Source organism: Ptychodera flava, assembly GCF_041260155.1.
Source record: "Ptychodera flava strain L36383 chromosome 23 unlocalized genomic scaffold, AS_Pfla_20210202 Scaffold_23__1_contigs__length_28996876_pilon, whole genome shotgun sequence".
In the NCBI taxonomy this organism is placed as follows: Eukaryota; Metazoa; Hemichordata; class Enteropneusta; family Ptychoderidae; genus Ptychodera; species Ptychodera flava.
Genome location: NW_027248277.1, coordinates 13333950 through 13352448, shown reverse-complemented (window position 1 = coordinate 13352448; position 18499 = coordinate 13333950). Strand labels below are relative to the sequence as shown.

Below are 18499 nucleotides of genomic sequence, written 5' to 3'. Positions count from 1 at the left end.
ATTTGACATGTGCCTGATTTTCGGAGCCAACGTTTTTCCCGTACCTTTTTTCTGTTTCATACTGTGTGTTGATTAGTATTCGATGTTATGCGTTCACGTAGTCGATGACTCCGCTATGTACCTACAAGTATATATGTACCTCCACACTACAAGCACCTTGTTAATAAACAACTACCACTCTGTTTGTATCATCGTATACCTGCCTAAACCACTGGGGGTTTAGTCATGTCAACATCGAGCTAGAAACGGATATCAACAATTATTAAATGAAAGCATTTGGAGCGTTTTACAGATGGTCGTTGATAGCGTAAGCGTTGGGTTACAAAAGTACGAGAGATCACGACAGATACACATGCAAGTCAGCCTGTATCGAGTGACGATAGACGTTAGCTTAGCAACCTATTCAGTACATGGTATTAAGTGAGCTCCAAAGAAGCGATCAAAGGTCTGTGCTCACTGGAAGTCGGATTGCAAACCAGCGACACACGAGTCACCAACACGTTACCGTGCGTTGGTGTTTGTGGCTCAGAGAGAGAGAGAGAGAGAGAGAGAGAGAGAGAGAGAGAGAGAGAGAGAGAGAGAGAGAGAGAGAGAGAGAGAGCATTTGTCACTACAAAGGTCGTGGGCGTCCTACGTCAGTCTTAAAGATTTGTTTGCACAACTTAAGGCAAATAGGCTGTTACTGTTGTATCGTGTGGGCAAACACTTATTCAAAAAAGGTCAATCTACGACCCCTCTTCTTTTGGGCATTTTATAGACAGTGTCGGTCTGTGTGCTACCTCCGTAGTCAAAACATGGAGGTTTTGTTCTACCTCCATGATCAGGGCATGGATCAAATGATGTCATCGAAACATACGAGGCTCAGATTAAATAACAAACTAGCAAACAAAAGTTAAACAAAGAAAAGGACAAACAAATATAAACGAATTATATCTACTGTCAGCCACTGGGGAATAGCAGCATTGTGATTAGTTCGGTGGCTAGAAGTCTGGCAAGAGCCGAAAATGTTTGTCGTGTTTTTCGCAGACGAAGTTTTCGTTAATTAAATTGTTAATTATTGTTTGTTTACTTATTTGTTTTATCTTTTCCCTTTAATTTAGTTCTGTTTTAATTATTTGTGTGTTTGTTGTTCATTGTTGTTTACACCTCCAGTGTTATACTATGAGGTGTGCCTGTCGGAACGCTCCGCGGGGCTTTTGACAAAGATCTGTGGATGATATATGGCTACGTAAATTACTAAGTACCCTGCATGGGGTTATTTGTTACCTCCGTGCTCCATGCTCTAACCCTTGAGCGTTGACTAATATAATTTCTCGCGGTTCGATAGTATAGAGAGAAATTGATGTCTTCACGTTACGTAAATGTGGCACGTGGCATTAATGATTAATGCGTGAGCGGGGCTACGGAGCTATAAGTTGGAAGTTTGGAATTAGGTATTCAGTCTAGACAGGCACTTCAGCAGCCTACAGACGGGTTCGTCCAAGTTATCTTCAAAAAACGGATTCATTTTTCGCGCGCTAGTAATAACTAAGCTTATTCTCAGTGGTGGCAACTCGCAATACCCAGAATAGTACAACAGGTGGCAGTACATCGACGCCATCGACATCGCAATCAAGCGCGGCGAAAAGAACAATCGTGGCTCTTCCCGAGGAAGAAGTGACCAAACGAATTACCGAAGCGATGGGAAGGGTGACGAGCCAGATGATGCAAGAGTTAGACACGCTGGTAACATCGAGGGTTTCCACGATGGCAAATCAACTCAAGGAAGCACAAGCGGCCAGCTCTTCCGATCAGATAGAAGCAATGAGAGCGATGAAGTGGGTGGAAAAGCAATCATTTAGAAAGAAAGGCAATGAATTGCAGTACAAGCATAACGAGCAAGTAATGGACCACATAGAAAGCGCAGTTAAAGCAATAGAAGACTCGAAGTACATCCAGGCCAAAGAAAAAATGGTGGAAGGTATTACGATGATCAAACATAGACAAAAACTAATCAAGCTAGCAGACATGTCCAAGAACGGGTGGAAAACGGTAGATGAGTACGTCGCCCACGAGCTGGCTTCAGATGAAGAAGATGACAAGAAAATACAAAAGGCAGAATATCGAGCTCTGGGCAAAAGCTGAAGGAACAGCGACGTGGTAAAGCGCCCCTCTGGCTGATCCATCATTAATGAATGAATGGAGTGGAACGTAATTCATTTATTAGAATGAGAGTATAGAGAAGACAGCAAATTTACTTGGCGTCTGCAATCCGATGGGGAGCTGCCACGTTTCGTATGGTTGCTTGACGTCTTTGTTCATAATTGCGCCCCCATGCGACGTCGTACTTTACTCTGATTTTCTATTAGCTTGACAGTGCTGGAAAAGTTCTCCTTGCTGTCAAGGTGACATGGTGTCTTTTCCTCCCACTTTTAAAGCAAAATATGAAACTTTATTTTGCAATATTGACGATTCAGTCGAGAGCGTTCGTATGCCTGTGAATTTTGTCTTCAGAGGTCTGGCTTTTGACATAGTCCGTCCACGATGCTTTTGGCACGCGTTGCCAACACTTGGCCGAACAAAGTTATCGGAACAGCACAATTGAATTGTGCTGTTCCGATAACCCGTCCTACTCATTTAGAGCTACGTAAACAAGGAAGTAAAACAAGAAAGAAAAAACTTGTAAAATGACGCGTTTGTTACTTGGCATTTGATTTTTGCTTGAATGAGGATGTCTTTTACATGTCTTTTATATGCATGGTACATTTTTCTGGAAATGTTGTGGCCAGTCTTTGACCGCCCTAAACCCCTGAAAAATGCATATTTAAAAAATAAAAATATTTTTGAAAAACATGTTATCGGAACAGCACAATTTATTGGCCTTATGGAGCCGCGTCGAAATTATCTGAATGCCCACGCCTGGCTCTCGTTGATGACAATTATCCAATGTGCACCGACCAGATTTTACCTCCAAAAATTTCACTTCCTTTGTGACAAGGAATTAGTTCCAGAAACTGAAAGTCACTCATTGGTGTAAATATTACCGAAATATCATTTATTTGTACAATGAACTATGGAGAATACGTGACTTGCTTCCGAGGTCGATAGCACTGCAGCTGGGGTTGCTGTATCATGAGTGCGCCCGCTCGAGTTGCGTGCAGAACTGTCTCGTTGTCGTACACTTCTCAATTATATAACCGCCATGTATTAACTTTTCGGACTGAACTAGCTAAATATACAAACACAAGACTTGTACACAAGAGAAATTTAGCCCGATTTTAAACCATTTTAATTCATCTTAAATCATTTAAATAAGCTCCAGTTTAGAACAGACTTCGAAAGCGAACGATCGTTTCCAACGATATTTCGGATACATCTGATATCATGGAGGTAGACGGAAGAGCTCCCTTCCTACCTCCGTGCTGATATTTAGAGAGATCTATCAATCTATAAATTGGCTCCCATCAATGTTCAACACATTTTCAAAGGATTGTTCAAAATATCTTCCGTCGATGTCAGATGTCAGTTCACAAGTGAAGCCTACATAGTCCTCGCCGTCAATTTTGAATACCTGAGTATGCTTAGGATATGTGCGCGTGCGCAGTGGCGTTGTCATATTTTGACCTAACCATGCCTTGATGTTGTGCATCTGTATACCTAAAATCATGTTTAAGGGTCTGTGTGACAAGCTAGAAAATTACATCCAAGTCCAAAAAAATGACAATGTTATTGCATGACCGTCTACACCGGAATCACAGCAGTTGTTGACAGAAAAGACACAAAGGTTGACATAAGGCAAAGAAAACTAAGCCCCGTGAAAAAAAAAACAAAGTGCAAATTTGGAAAGAGCGCAGCTCTTCTAAAAAGGCATTGTGCATTTTAACCTTCATACAAAGAAACGTCATATTGAAAAAGTCGACAACATCACACAGGTTCGTTTGTTTTTTGTTTGTTTGTTTTTTTTTCTGTCAAAAATCTCTTTGATGAGAAAATCACAATGTTGTCCAAAATGAAATCAATTGAAAAAAAATATCAAAGTTCGGTTAGCACTAACAAAATGTTTGCGTGGTACACACTATTAGCGGAACTAATCTGTTGTCGTGTTGGCGGTAAATTATCCTTGACGTGTGATATTTTCTGTTCGAGTTTAACCACGGATATCTGTTTTTGAACATCCATTCTGTAACCATTGAGTATTTAAAATACGTCTATTCATTTTCATTGGCAGATGCATCTGTTTTGCTGCGGACGTCACAAATGTGCCCTGTGGTATGTACGGAATCATGGCGCTCAACAGCGTTCAATTTTCTCTCATTAGAACTTTGATACCGTCATTACGACCAGACGACAGGGAAATGAAGACGTCAAAGAAGAAGTAGGACTTCTTTTTTCTCTGTGAGTATTATTCGTCAGTCTCACCTTTTCTCTATAATTAATGCATCTTGCGCTCTTTTCATGAAGCTGACGCGATATCGTTATGTGTGCACACACGTCGCAGTAACTGTACAGAAACTTCCAGCTGGATTATCTTAAATCTATGCAAATGTAAAAAAGCCACGCTTCTGATCGGACGTGCCTTGTTAGGTCCCAGAATCCCACTATTTTGCCATGTTTCAGGCATTCATTGTTATTGAATCTTCCTTGTACCCGAAACTTTTGTAGCGACATTTTCGGATCTCGGACTTTTATATTATGTACGTCATTACTTGCCGTATATCAGTTTCAATTTATCCAGTTCAGTTGTTAGTACAATGTCCTCAGTAACGTCACTCCAATTTGTCGTGTCAATGTTCAGATTGAAGACAGGCCGTGGACATATTTATGACAAACTCATTCATCGTACAACAAAGCTCTGCAAAGGTGTTTTCACTGAAATTAGACTTTTCAAATGCACAAGTAGAACATTATGGTCTATCATTTTCCTGATCTTTTATGCGTTTTTTCTTCTTCGAATTGTTTGTTTAACAAATTTAAGTAAAATAAGTTTTGCGAGTTTTAATTAGTGGAGCGATTTAATTGATGATGATGACATTTACCGTGATGTGGGAAAGTGTGCTTAAGTCATCCCCGATAAATGAGATAACTATCGGTCTATCGTCGACCCTGCTAGGAGATCATGACCCATTTCCCTCAGATGTTTAAATTAGTGTTATGTTACCATAATTTAAGGTGAAATCTCTTTTCTGTGGGTCCACAGGGTCTCTGGTTGGACTTACTGCAAAGGCAACAATAATGCCACATTTGTAAGTTATTTGCGAAGGTTCGTTGTTTTAATCCCCTTGTAAATGAATTTCATCGACCTGTGGTTGTACCTTGACTAGTCGCCAAATCACTATCTGATGGAGGGACTTTGGCCAAACAATTCATGAAAGCAGTATCATCTTCTTTGTTGAACAGCGCCCTCTTTCTGGACAATAATTGCGATTACGATGCCGCTGCGACTTTACGATAGCGTGGGTTCGATTTAAACTTGAAAAGTAATTAAAATATTAATTCACAGTTTGGTATTGGTTTCCTGAGGTATTTTATTCTGCAAAGTGTACAATGGCCACTGTATACTAGATTATTTAAAGTTACACAACATCCACCATAATTCCATTCACTTTTATGAGTAAATGCAGTTTACAACAGTACAATTCAATAACGTTATTGGTTTTTTTTTTCATATGTATTTTGTAGCTATGGTCAACGTTTGCTTCCACTGATCACGGTATGAGTTGCAAGAGATACCCGATCCGCGGTCAAGTGTATAGTGATTTATCGTTCGTATAGACAGTAGAGGTGGACGACCTTCTACGGTCTATGATACAATTCAGTGAAGATAACGTAAGGTCTCATTGCGGTCATCAAGGTTAAAGTCGCCCGAGGGTGGGGGGTGTAGAGAGCGCCCTCCAGCGACGGATCTTCCAGGCTAGGTTAAGGCGTTTCCCTGGATGCATGGAAAGAGAGCTCTCCCTTCTACCTCCTTGGTGTCAATAGGTCATAGCTGTATAAGAGCAACTGTGTTTTTCAGAATCACCAATTTCAACTTAGTCTAGAATTTGATAATGTTGTCTAGAAGCATTGTGTGCATCTGTGTGTTCTGCCAAGGACAGCTGAATTAACCCGCTTCTACGTAGACTAGCCCAGGCCGCCTGGCTTTTCTCCACATCAGTTACTTACTGTCAGTCAAGGCGTTCACTCCACGATTTGCGCAACAGCTTATTACTTAGCGCGAAGCCTGCGTAATTCCTGCAATTAATTCTGCTTTGATATCGATATGCCGACAGACTTAGAAAAGTTTTAACGTCTACGGTACACGCATAGCATGTCAAGAGAGGGCGCGTTACATGTCAACTGAATATGTGACAGAAGCTCAGACTGGAGTTAATACAATTACATGTGCAACGAATATCACAAAGCGAAATTATTTGCTGAGATTTGAGTTACAGCTGAAAAGTTTTGTATTCTTAAGAAAATATTTTATCAAATGAAACACAACAGGTATGTCACTGGCATTACCAAAATATTCTTTTGCAAAAAAAAGTCGGTTCAAAAGAAAATATTAAGCTTTAGCATTCAAATATAAATTCGACTGATATAGACAAACATTAATTGACGGTGTATACGCTTAGCAGTAATACATTTACAAACAACTTGCAAATAAACATTCTGAATACAAGTACGCATCGTTGTATTCTCAGATTTCTCCTTGTATATTTCCACTAACGTGTCCATTTAATAGATCGTATGCAGCTGATTAATTATCAAGCGATGTATGAAGGCTGGGCTGTGATTAACCGCCGTATGAGGCAGCTCCAGAGACCACTATAGACAAAATCGCCCACAAGTTACTTTTTACATCCTTCCTTGAAACAATTTTCTCCGTGTTCACTGGGCAGACAAATCTTTTTCCTATGAATGACAAGCAACAATTTTAAATAAAACTTCTTCAGCCCTCACCCCCCCCGCAATCAATTGACTACCCCTTACAAGTGAAACTATCGTTGTCAGTAGAATCATCATCACCCCCATACCAGAACCATGAACAGGAGTTTCATTTTCATTGGTTCTGTTTTGTTAGATTCCATTTACATCATGCGGCATTAAAGCCTGACCAGTCCTTTATTACGCAGACGAGACAGACACTTGTCTGGGCTTATTGTAAGTCATTTATTGTTTGGACGTGTTGTTTCATAGTCAGCGCTGGATGGCTAGCGGCGCTCTATCTGTGAGAAGTTCGTTCAGATTAGATGACCACGACACAAATATTTCGTCCGAAGAACTCGCCAGAGTGCAATATCGGTTTTATTAACACTGCTTTCCGGAGATAGTGTTTTCGAGGACCGCGCCCGATTACCGATATTTACAGCCGATCTCTGGGCGTAGTTTCAGCTTTCTTACTCGCTCACAAAGGCGCTGAACGGTTGGGACTATAAAATCGGTGCACACGGCAATACAGTTACGTAACACTGAGCTTAATAGCCGGAGAAGCCATACTAATACGCAAAAACAGGAATCCTTAACCGTGGTGTGTGGAGGGAATCCTTAACCGTGGTGTGTGGAGGGACCGTAGTGTGTGGAGGGACTGTGTCCTGAACATCGCGCTTGACGCTTCATATATTGTTACCGCTGCGGCCTGTTTTCAGAGGCAAACTTTAGCGTATGTATGCCACCTTTACTTTTCCTCGCAAGGCTTGAGTTATAGCACTCGGTGGAGATAGCTCTGCATGGCAGGGCTGTGTGTTACCGGCGTTATACGGCCTCACACCAGGCCGTATAACGCCGGTAACACAGCCCTGCCATGCAGAGCTATCGGTGGAGACTGCCGCTAAAGTTTATGTTGAAGTCAGGTTGAAGAGTTTCTATTCATTGTTTTACAGCGGACTTTTACTCATACAATTTATATGTTAATTTTGACCGATTACAAGAATGTTAAATATGGGATTTCATCCTGTGATACTGTACAGCGGACCGTTACATACTCAATTTATATGTTAATTTTGGCGGACAAGTCTAGACTGCGTGGAACTTCTAGATACATTTATACCTGCCGTCACTGCCCCTCCAGTGCTGCAGTGAAGACTCGTTAGTGCTTTTTATGGTTTCTCACAGGTAGAAACGCTGACGTGAGGCCGGATCATGGTGAGTTGCAAAGGAAGGTCGCGATCATTTTTTGTCCTCTGTGTCGTTGGAATACTTAACTGTTCGGCCTTGCTGGTAATGCTTTTGTTCCACGACCTCAACATCCCGGTTATTAGGAAAAGGGTGACGAACGAGCTCGTTAATTTTACTCTCCGATGTGGGTGCGAAAACGATACCAGCACCAAATGTTTCTCCGCCATTAACGCAGGTCACTCTGACATTCCTCGGTGTAAAGGAAATGAAACAAAAGACTCGTCAGTTCAACGCAACGCAACGTTTCAAAACGTGAGAGGCGCCTTGTCGGGATTTACATCTCTGAAGGACCTCTACGACACTATTGATAGAAATTGGAGTTTCAACGCAACTGAAGCGGACAATTTGGGGTGAGTATGTTGAAAAAACATTGTCTTTCAACTCTGGCAATTATTTACAAGTTCTCCTTTGACAAAGTCGAGATCATCGCGGCATGGAAATGAAGATACCGATCACGTAGTCGCATTGAAATACTAGTAATTTGTATGATTAGGGATGGACCATTTAGTTTCGGGGGTGCTGGAGGAAATTGGTACGGCAACAATGTTTCTGTAGCCATCCTCGCATCAAATCTTTTTCAAACATTAAATTGAAGCATTTATTTCGTCCAGTACCTAGATTCAAAATAATTTGTTCAACAAAAACATTTAAACGGTCTTTGTCAATTCAATGTTCTTAAAGTGACGGTAGCTGTAATGTTGAACTTCAGTGAATCAACACTATTTCGTGTTCTACTCTTGAGAGTTTATTGAAATGCCCAATATTCAGCTTTTAAACACATCAAGTATACATGTGAAGTGCTTTAATATTGTGTACAAACGGATCTCAGTCCATAACAATGCAGTTTATACATGTAATAGCTGTAATTCTTGGTATGTCAACATTTACAGTAAATTTAAACAACAAACTACTACAGTGACACTGAACAAAAATACTGAAAAAAAAATCAGCTACCATTGTCACGGCTTTACTTTCATTTATCTCTTGGTTGAGGTACCGGTCTGGGATCGTAATGCTAGACGCGTCTTTACGCGTTCAAAATGTACATGTCGGTGTTCAAATTTGAACGGTTAGTGTTCATATTGTTAACAGTAGTGTTCATATTATTAACAATGGTGACACTGTTGTTGTAAAAATGTTCCCTATATGTAGGCTTTCGGAAAATATATAATTTACGGGGGTTTTGAGCTTCTTAACCAGTAGAGAATTGTTAGATTAAAAAGGTCGATTTCTTGTCTTGGAACCTTAAGACAAGGAATTATCAAAATGTGATATATTCAAGTAAGCCGAATTTTGAGCTTTTTCAGAACAGATGTTTTCGTACGTTTTTGCAAGTATGAACATATCACGTAATCCACAATAAGTAAAACCTGTTTTGTCATTAATTTGTTCATATTGTTTGAAAACGATCTACAGTGTTGATGGGGATTTTCTTTTGTTTATGTTTTGATAGTAAGGTGTTAATATAGAAATAACGGGCGACGCGCTGACCATTAGCGTTTATTTGTGGGCAAGGGCGAGAGGAAAGCCAAAAATTAACGGGCGAGGCTTGCCGAGCCCGTTAATTTGGCTTTCCTCAAGCCCGCGCCCACAAATAAACGTTAATGGTCAGAGCGGAGTCTGTTATTTCCATTATATTATCAGCGAACTCAAGAAAACCGTCAAAATTTCCGAAAATTTCAGGAGCGAACGACAACTGGGCCCCAAAAAACTGAGCAATACGCGACGCACTGTCACGCGCGCTGCAAAAAATTGGCAAATCCGGAGATGTTTTCAGAAAAAAGTATCTCTAGTCAGCTTGACCTACAAGTGCTCCATTTTATTTTGTGATCGATTATGATTTATGTTTGAGCTGTAAAGTTACGATACTTTGAGTTGTTAATCTTATTATTCATATTCACGGGCATGTAAACAAACCATTACTGTGTATTTGTGGTCAGTCACGTGGTTCAGCTCGACCAATCAAAATGCGACGGGCAGGGCATGGTAATATAATTACCATTGGTGTTAATCCTCTGACAAACTGTAAAGTTTGTCAGAGGAAAACAACAACGGTGATATTGTGCCCAATTTACACTAAATAATTGTATTTTACTCAAGGAATTTTTGTGTATTTTTGAATTAAATAATTTTACTGAATATAAGTAGTCTGTTTTGTTATTTCCAGGCTTGAACACCCCATGAACGCGCAAAATTAAAGGTGTTCAACAAGTGCATATCATGTGTTCTAACCTTTAACACACTTATCGTTGAACGGCGTCCATGCGTTCAAAAAGTGTTACAGCCCTTTGAACGCGTAAATGCGTTCAATTTTTTGAACACGCTTCATGTGCAACGTGTGTTCAGATATGGAACACATGGTGTCCAATATAATGTCTGATGAACACGGAGTGTTCAAAATCTGCACATGTGTGTTCAAAAATTGAACATTGGTTGAACACGTAGTGTTAAATTTCTGAACGTCTAGACGCGTTCAATAAGTGTTACAAAAAGGCGTTTAATTGGTGTTCTCTCCTTGAACACTTAACTTTACAGTGTAGAGATACATCCGATCCCCATGACAACCCTGTACTAATCATTCACATGATTCTTTGATCCCACGTCGTGTAGGTCCGTCCTCGAGCGATACTGCAACACTAGCGGATTATTTCTAGTGACTGGAGAAAACGTACAACTAGGCCAGGAATTACGGTATACCGTACATTTGAACTACACATATGCGATCACAAGGGAGATACACCAGAGGTTCATAAAGGTAGTTATCAAATTTAAAGTCGAGGTCATTTCTTTACAAGGGAAGGTGGCACATAATAATATTCCCTGGTTGCACTTGACTTGATCATGATTCCTTGAATTGCATCATTTAGCGAGTTAATTTACAAAGTTCAGCGTTACTTTTCGAGATAGTCATAAGTGCTTCTTTCGGCTTTTTTTCCCTTTCACCTGCAGAAAATGCCGTACAAGCAAAAGGCTTTCAAGAAATGCAGTTTAGTTGGAAACAGCGGCATTCTACTGGGAAGCAGATGTGGCAAGGCCATAGATAATGCTGACTATATTTTCAGGTACTACAAATATATATATATATATATATATATATATATATATATATATATATATATATATATATATATATATATATATATATATATATATACTGCCAAGGAATATATATATATATATATATATATATATATATATATATATATATATATATATATATCGAAGTATACAGATGTATACAGTGGTCTCGTGGGAAATTACAGTGCGCAATGCTAAAGCAGAGCGTTATAAATTATAACACAGACTACTTCAAGAACAATTAAGTAATGATATCTGTTACTTATGTTTGATGCATCCTGCAATCTTCAGACAGAAAATGTGAAAGGATTCTTAGCTCAACACTCTTATGTATAAATGTATATTTGCTTTGGTGCCGACACTTTGAATATAAGTGAGGACTAAGAGCGTTTGTTTAATACTGCATAGCAGCATAGATTTGCCAGCAATGATTAGGCCAAACCCAAAAATATTGTGCTGTTCCGATAACCGGACCTACGCTATTTTTTCCTTGCCGACCCAAAACTTTTTAGAGCTACGTAAACACGGAAGTAAAAAAGAAAGAAAACAAAAACACGTAAAATCACGCATTCGATATTTGGCATTTGATTTTTGCTTGAACGAGGATGTCTTTTATGTTTTTATTCATTTTATATATTTGATAGTTCTGGAAATGTGTGCCAGTATTTGACCGCCCTAAATCCCTGAAAAATGAACAATTTAAAACTAAAAATATTTTAAAAGAAATCCCTGCCGACCTACCTTCCCTATTTTTGAAAACCATGTTATCGAAACAGCACAATTATTTCTTTTCTGCCTAATGTGTAGCTTTTCTGATATACAAAGATTACGATATTGCTAGTATAATCTAATCGCAAATAAAAGAATAATCACCAAAGACCAACGTCAAGTTTGACTAGCTGATTGTAATTTCTGGGACAAGTCTACATACCCCTCGAAGGGTAACTGTCAAGTATAAGGTGTGGTTTACAATGCCAAGGTATCAACGGGGAACAACACGGAAGTTTACACCGGCCTAACTGAAAACACCTTCAAGACGCGCTCCGCTAATCACATGCAATCGTTCCGTAATGAAAGGTATCGGCACTGCACGGACCTCTCCAACTTTGTCTAGTCCTTAAAACAAGAGAACCAGGTCTTTGACATCTCCTTGTCAATTATTGACTAAGCATCAAGTTACTCTAACATAAGCAAGCGATGTAATCTTTGTACATTGTATATCAGAGAAGCTACACATTATAAATGCTGACAAATCTACTCTGTAAGTAGTTTGTGTATACATACATACATATATATATATATATATATATATATATATATATATATATATATTATATATATAATATATAATATATTATATATATATATATATATATATATATATATCAGTGCCTTGGTGTCAATTCAGGCAATGTATAGTGCTCGATGCGTTTCCGCAGGGCATAGGTATTGCTAGACGTGGAACTTGTCGTGATTACTCTACAGGCTGTTTCATGCGCTTGGCAATCGTCAGGAGTGATGTTGGCGGGCTCGTTGCTACCTATATATAGGGTCAGGTGTATATGCAAACGAGGCGGTTGTTCTGGCGCGTTCAAGTGTTAATGAGAAGGAATTTGCTTTTGTGTCTACATTTCGAAAGAAATTCTGTACGTTTGTTTAGCAGTGTTGACTTGTCTGAGTTGATAATGTGAAATTTCTCCGTGATGCAGAGGTTACAGCGTTTTGTCTTGGTTGAGTAAGGCTGGGTTCTATCAATGATAGACAATGTGACGTTAAATTTTGTGTCGCTGTCCTTGAGGGTCCATATGTATTTTGAGAGTTCCATGCTGTTCCTGTGTTTTGATGTTTTGAAAGTATATTTGTGATATGTATATCTTGTTTTGAAAGCTGAGTCCGTGAGTCCGATATAGTACTTTGTATCATTGCTTGTATTTACGGTGGCTTTGTATACTACTGAGGGCGTGAGACAGTTTCCTGACAATGGGCAATCTTCATTTTTGCGGCAGTCACATGGCTTGGTTGGTTTGTTGTCGTTGTGTAGGAGATGGTTATTATGGGCTCTGATGATACTGCCCATATTTCTTTTACAGCTATAGCTGACTTTCACATTGTTTTTTTTTTTAATATCTTGTGTAATGGATGTCCTTGCGGGAAGTGTAATTTAATGAGGTTCAGGAATCTTATATATATATATATATATATATATATATATATATATATATATATATATATATATATATATATATATATATATACACTTAGTGTTACGGAATTACGTTCATCAAAGCTTACAATTCATTTTATATTCGTCTGTTCAGTAGAAGCTAAAACTATGAACCATTAGTCCATGCAAAAACCAACAAAAGAGTAAAAAATGCTATTTATAGCCTCTCGAAAGGGTTATGGTTTATTGCATCACAGTATCATTTTAGAGTATATATTCAACATTTTCAGATATAATGCGGCGCCAGTCCGTGGTTATTCCGAAGACGTCGGTTCCAAGACAAGCCTAGTGACGTGCAATCCCTCTATTTTCAAAAATCAGTAAGTTCTATATTGATGAACCTTTGTCTGACCCTTCCTTCAAGACTAAGCTGTCTGATCTTGTAAACAGTAGAATTCTTAGATGCTGTCAATCTGATAAACATCCGATGCAGAAATTGACTGAAAGACCCATCACTCGAGGCGTGAGAGGAACGAGCCCTCGAGCCGTCTGTCAGTCTAATGTACAGGTCTTTCACACAATCCGTAGGATAGTCTTTGTTCCTGCAGTCCTTCGGAGAGAGAGGAGGACCATGGAAACAAAAAAAAGGTCATACGATTGCGCTACAGACTAATCTATCTGTTCATTGGATTTTAATAAGATTGAGATGGTGTATGATCGGTGACATTGCACGAAGCACGGAAGATTATTTGTCTAGAGGGCGCTCCCTCCATTCATTCAGCTGCTCTATAAAGTCAAGGGGCCAGGTCAGCCAATGGATCTTACAGTCTAAGTGTGATGTTACCTGTTGCTTGGTCTCCTTTTTGATAATGCATGCAGGCCTTGACCGTGTCAGAGAAGGAGGTAAAAAAATGGCGATAGCGTTCGTCGCGTATCATGCTGCCTGTTTCAATTCTATTTGATGAGTTTTAAATTAAGGTCACGTGATATGCACCTCGAAAGTGAAAGACTGAAACTTTTGCTCAAACTTTCCTTATCAACCTTTCTCTATCAAAAGCAATATTAAAAATCGGGGTCATTGTGCAAATTTGGTACTAGAGAAACAAATTACCAAAGATTTACAGATATTAAAAATTCAAAATGGCTGCCATCCCAGTGGTAACCTTATGGCAAAACATAAAACTTTCGATTTCTGAAAAAGTGAAAGGGTAAAAAGTTTTCTTACACCAAGAGCTTTAAAATGAGCCCCCACAAGTGGTAGATCAGAAAATAGTGAATAAATTTTGAAAGCCAGAATATCTTTCCCCCCGAGGCGCGTTCTACCTTAAAGCTGTGATATTTCCAATGTAATGTCAAATTTTGATTATTTACTCCAGTGGACTCATGTTGTGTCTAACATACGATAAATTCCAAATCATTAACGGAAAGTCAATATGAAAATAGTCGGTTCAATTTGAAAGTAGACGGACATGATTTTGCGATCAGTGGAAAAGGAAACTGCTTTGTAGAGTCTCAACAAATATAATGAATTTTCGAATAATGTTTTTGATCTTCTACTCTCTTCATCACAGATTTGACTGGTTGGACGAACAAGGATCCGAACGCTTAAAGAAATATATGACCAAGGAGTATGACGACGCCTACATCTTAGTGCCAGCTTTTTCGAAAACGCCATGCACAGAGCCTGCATTCAAAGCACAGGACATTCTCAAGCCAACCAATCTCAAAGTAATTTATATACATCCGTATTTTCAGAGGCTAGTCATGACATTCTGGACTGACCAGAAGAATCTTGTGGCCGAGATGACGACATCTGGTAAGGATGGTGTTCCCAATTTTTGAAAACATCATAATGGGCGCAAATAATGTCATTGATGTAGAGTTCGAGTTGCACTTCAGAAATTCTTACATTAAAATCGTTAAGATTACGACATACCTGGCCACTTTTTGATGTCGGGTTTCATCTCATATTGAAGATTATGTATTTATACCAGAGACAAATGATATAATCTCTCTCTCTCTCTCTCTCTCTCTCTCTCTCTCTCTCTCTCTCTCTCTCTCTCTCTCTCTCTCTCAGGAATGACTGTATTTACAGCCGCGATGAGTTTCTGTGAAGAGGTTTATCTCTATGGGTACTGGCCTTTCGCAGAAGATCCCGATGGAAATCCGACCTACTTCCATTATTTTAACAAAACTACAGCTATGTCGTCGCCCAAAAAGTTGCAGGCGGTCCACCATAACATGCCGGCCGAGTTCAAATTGTATATGGCATTACACAACAAAGGTGCTATAAAGCTGCATGTTGGACTGTGTGACGTTTAGTGTGATAGACAGTGCGACGAGAAATGCCTTTCAATAATTCAGAGAAACTCTGTCATATTTTGTTCTCTCTCTCTCTCTCTCTCTCTCTCTCTCTCCTCTCTCTCTCTCTCTCTCTCTCTCGTCTCTCCTCTCTCTCTCTCTCTCTCTCTCTCTCTCTCGCATCAAATATCCTCGCTGGCGCTCGTGTAGTTATACTGTTTAAGGCGTTCTCGTCGAAAGAAACCTTTGCTGTAAATCTTAGTCAATTGTCTTCGTCCTTGTAAGATGACCTCTTGTGTCATTACACTTTGTGATGTGCCCCCCTTACATCGTTCGCATTCAGAATCGATCGGACTGCATTAAAAGAGCATTCCGACAACTCTTCAATCACACAGACTTTGATTTGGTCTCCAAAGGCTTTCATTTTCTTCCTGATTCAAAAATTGTGTTACGAATCGGTAGTGATGTACAATCAACTAAATTTGTCAACCGTCCGACACACAATCGACGTATATTCTGAAGTTGCCGCAAAGTCCATAGGCGTAGGAACCGGGGGGGGGGGGCAGCCGCCCCCAATACTGAAGTGGGGGGGAAGGTATACTTTTGCCCCCCCCCCCCAACCTTTACAAATACACATTGACTACGGCTAGCTGTCCCAACTATTGCTAAGTGATATGTAGGGAGTTAAACAAGTGGAGTTAAGGCGCCGTAAAATAAATTCTTTGTTTGCCGTCCGCGTGCGGGTAGGTTTTTGGACGAAATCTGAAAAACAAACACAGATCGTATGATCGAAAATACGGCGGGATGTGCTCTCCTTTGTTCGCGATGTCGCAGTAATTTACTTTAATGTCGCAAAAACGCAAATGTCGTACGATCGTTTCCATACAAATCAGATTACTTATCTTAAAGGGGTACATCAACCGCTGTACGTAAAGTGTGCATGTGCACCTCCTGTTGTGGCGGACTGCAGTGTACCATAAGTGAAGATCAATCGACCGTTTCACAAGTTGATTTCTCCCTCAAAGTTTCGAATCGGCGGAAGTGCGTAAAATCTTTTTGGTCTCCATACAAGACGGATCGAAAACAATTCTTGACTGGTTTAGCTTCGAATAAGGAACGGAACTGAATTTCCATCAGCTTTTCCACGATCCGCGATTGATCACGATGTTGGATCTGCACCGTGGCAAGCAGGTACCGCCGGTGAAATGTTCGTTGTTGAATGCTCCAAATAGTTCGTACGCGGTGGAAGTTGCCCTTACTTTGAACATTTTTTTCTGCTAAAAAACGATTTGGACATTTTATAAGTCCGGATTAGAATTCAGTTTTCAAAATAGCAATGGCCATTCGGCATTGCTGTCTTGACAAGCAGAATATTTAGCATTTTAGTATGCAATAGCGTCAGTTTTCTGTCATTAATATGCAAAAATAACTATTAGTCCGCATTTTCGGCAAGAACGATGATATCAAAACCTGCTAGTGTTATAATGAATACAAAAACTCACACTAATTCCTATGAATTTATGGCTCAGACTACAACTGAGCTGCAACAACGACCGCGCATGAAAAGATTTGTCCGAATTTCAGGCAGCGGTGTCTGAAGTCGTGCGTGCAGCTATATTTAGTAACAAACCTGACATCGCGATCAGCGCTATTGGAATTCGGCTAAAAAATAGTTGATACACAAAATTCAGAATAAAGAGCCTTTAAAGTTACAGCTAATGGAGCATTTAACTCAACAGAAACAGTGATCAGGACTAGTATTTATTTGACACTTAAAAAGGAGGATTTGTACTCGAGGCTGTTATGATTTGTTCAGCTACCCACTCTTCTTACTGTAAAAATTGTAATTGTATGGAAGAGATAGTAGTTTCACCTTTTACCAAGATGTTTAGCATTTGTTTTCTTAGTGACAACTACATACTTTGTTATACTCAGTAACTTTTGCAGTTTTATATTTGGAATTTTCAGGTTTTAAAAGAAAATGTTTTTGTTCTAAGCTTACCCCAACATGTTGAAATACATAGTGTACAGTTGTCAAAACAACTCAGTTCTCATATTATCTCATTACCTCATTTTGGTCTGCTTTTACTCATGGGCTCGTCTTAGCTTGCTTAGAGGTAACTGGTAATCTTCAATTGACAACACGAGTTCGTTGGTACACTACACGAGTTCGTTGGTACTACACAGACTTTATTTCTCGGTAGACAAGCTTGACAGCTGCCATCGCCCAAGATACGCTTCTCCAATTGTCTGTCCTCCTGCCCTGTCTGTTGTATTTTTCTCTCTTGTCCTTTGTATTCCCTTTCCCGTATTATTTTAGAATGGGATTTTAAACGTTATGTTTAAGGCTTGGTTTGGATCATATGATAGATATGAATTAAAGATGGAAATATACGTCCAATCGTAAACATCAATACAGATCTCGATCTTAAATGTACATGTCATAATTAATATACAAATGTCACTTAGACACGTTGCAAATTGAAGCCATTGCGTAAACGGTGAAGTTCTTATGTTCCTTCATTAGGTGTTGATTCAAATATATTTCGTTTTCTTCAAAACTTCGTAAACATCGTCGTAATACGTAATTTGCATCTTTTACATTTGTCGCAAATATGCTTTTTATTCATAATTGAGATCTTGTTATTTTAATAGTTTTACTCTTGCCTATGACTACCTAGTGCATATACCTCCGCCAGAGACAAAACTATAGATCTGCGTAATACAACCAGTTGATTACTATCACACTGTACATGTGGTACACTAGGGCCTATGTACTGGTATAGTGTTTATTGCCATTGTTTATTATGGAATTTTTGT

General features: G+C 39.3%; 1 protein-coding gene across 3 annotated transcripts; it reads left to right on the top strand.

Annotated features, from left to right (window-relative positions):
• Positions 1 to 7131: 7131 nt before the first annotated feature.
• Positions 7132 to 17646, top strand: LOC139124343 (alpha-2,8-sialyltransferase 8E-like). Of its 3 annotated transcripts, XR_011549910.1 has the most exons (8): positions 7505 to 7621; positions 8074 to 8486; positions 10747 to 10891; positions 11086 to 11198; positions 13669 to 13758; positions 14079 to 14184; positions 14950 to 15194; positions 15456 to 15789. XR_011549910.1 is itself a non-coding variant. In XM_070690483.1 (7 exons), exons 2-7 carry the CDS (start codon positions 8101 to 8103, stop codon positions 15698 to 15700), a joined length of 1224 nt encoding a protein of 407 aa, XP_070546584.1. In that variant the 5' UTR covers positions 7132 to 7625; positions 8074 to 8100; the 3' UTR covers positions 15701 to 17646. The 3 variants fall into 3 exon arrangements, 2 of the variants coding, with proteins under 2 accessions (XP_070546584.1, XP_070546583.1); XM_070690483.1 differs by lacking the exon at positions 14079 to 14184 and having other exon boundaries at positions 7132 to 7625; positions 15456 to 17646; XM_070690482.1 differs by lacking the exon at positions 14079 to 14184.
• The last annotated feature ends 853 nt before the right edge of the window (positions 17647 to 18499 follow it).

Bases quoted from the DNA above. Each gene is read 5' to 3' on its own strand.
- LOC139124343 (XM_070690483.1), top strand. From the start codon at position 8,101: ATGGTGAGTTGCAAAGGAAGGTCGCGATCATTTTTTGTCCTCTGTGTC. The intron at 11,199-13,668 runs GTACTACAAATA...CAACATTTTCAG, and splicing joins AATGCTGACTATATTTTCAG to ATATAATGCGGCGCCAGTCC. The intron at 13,759-14,949 runs GTAAGTTCTATA...TCTTCATCACAG, and splicing joins CCCTCTATTTTCAAAAATCA to ATTTGACTGGTTGGACGAAC.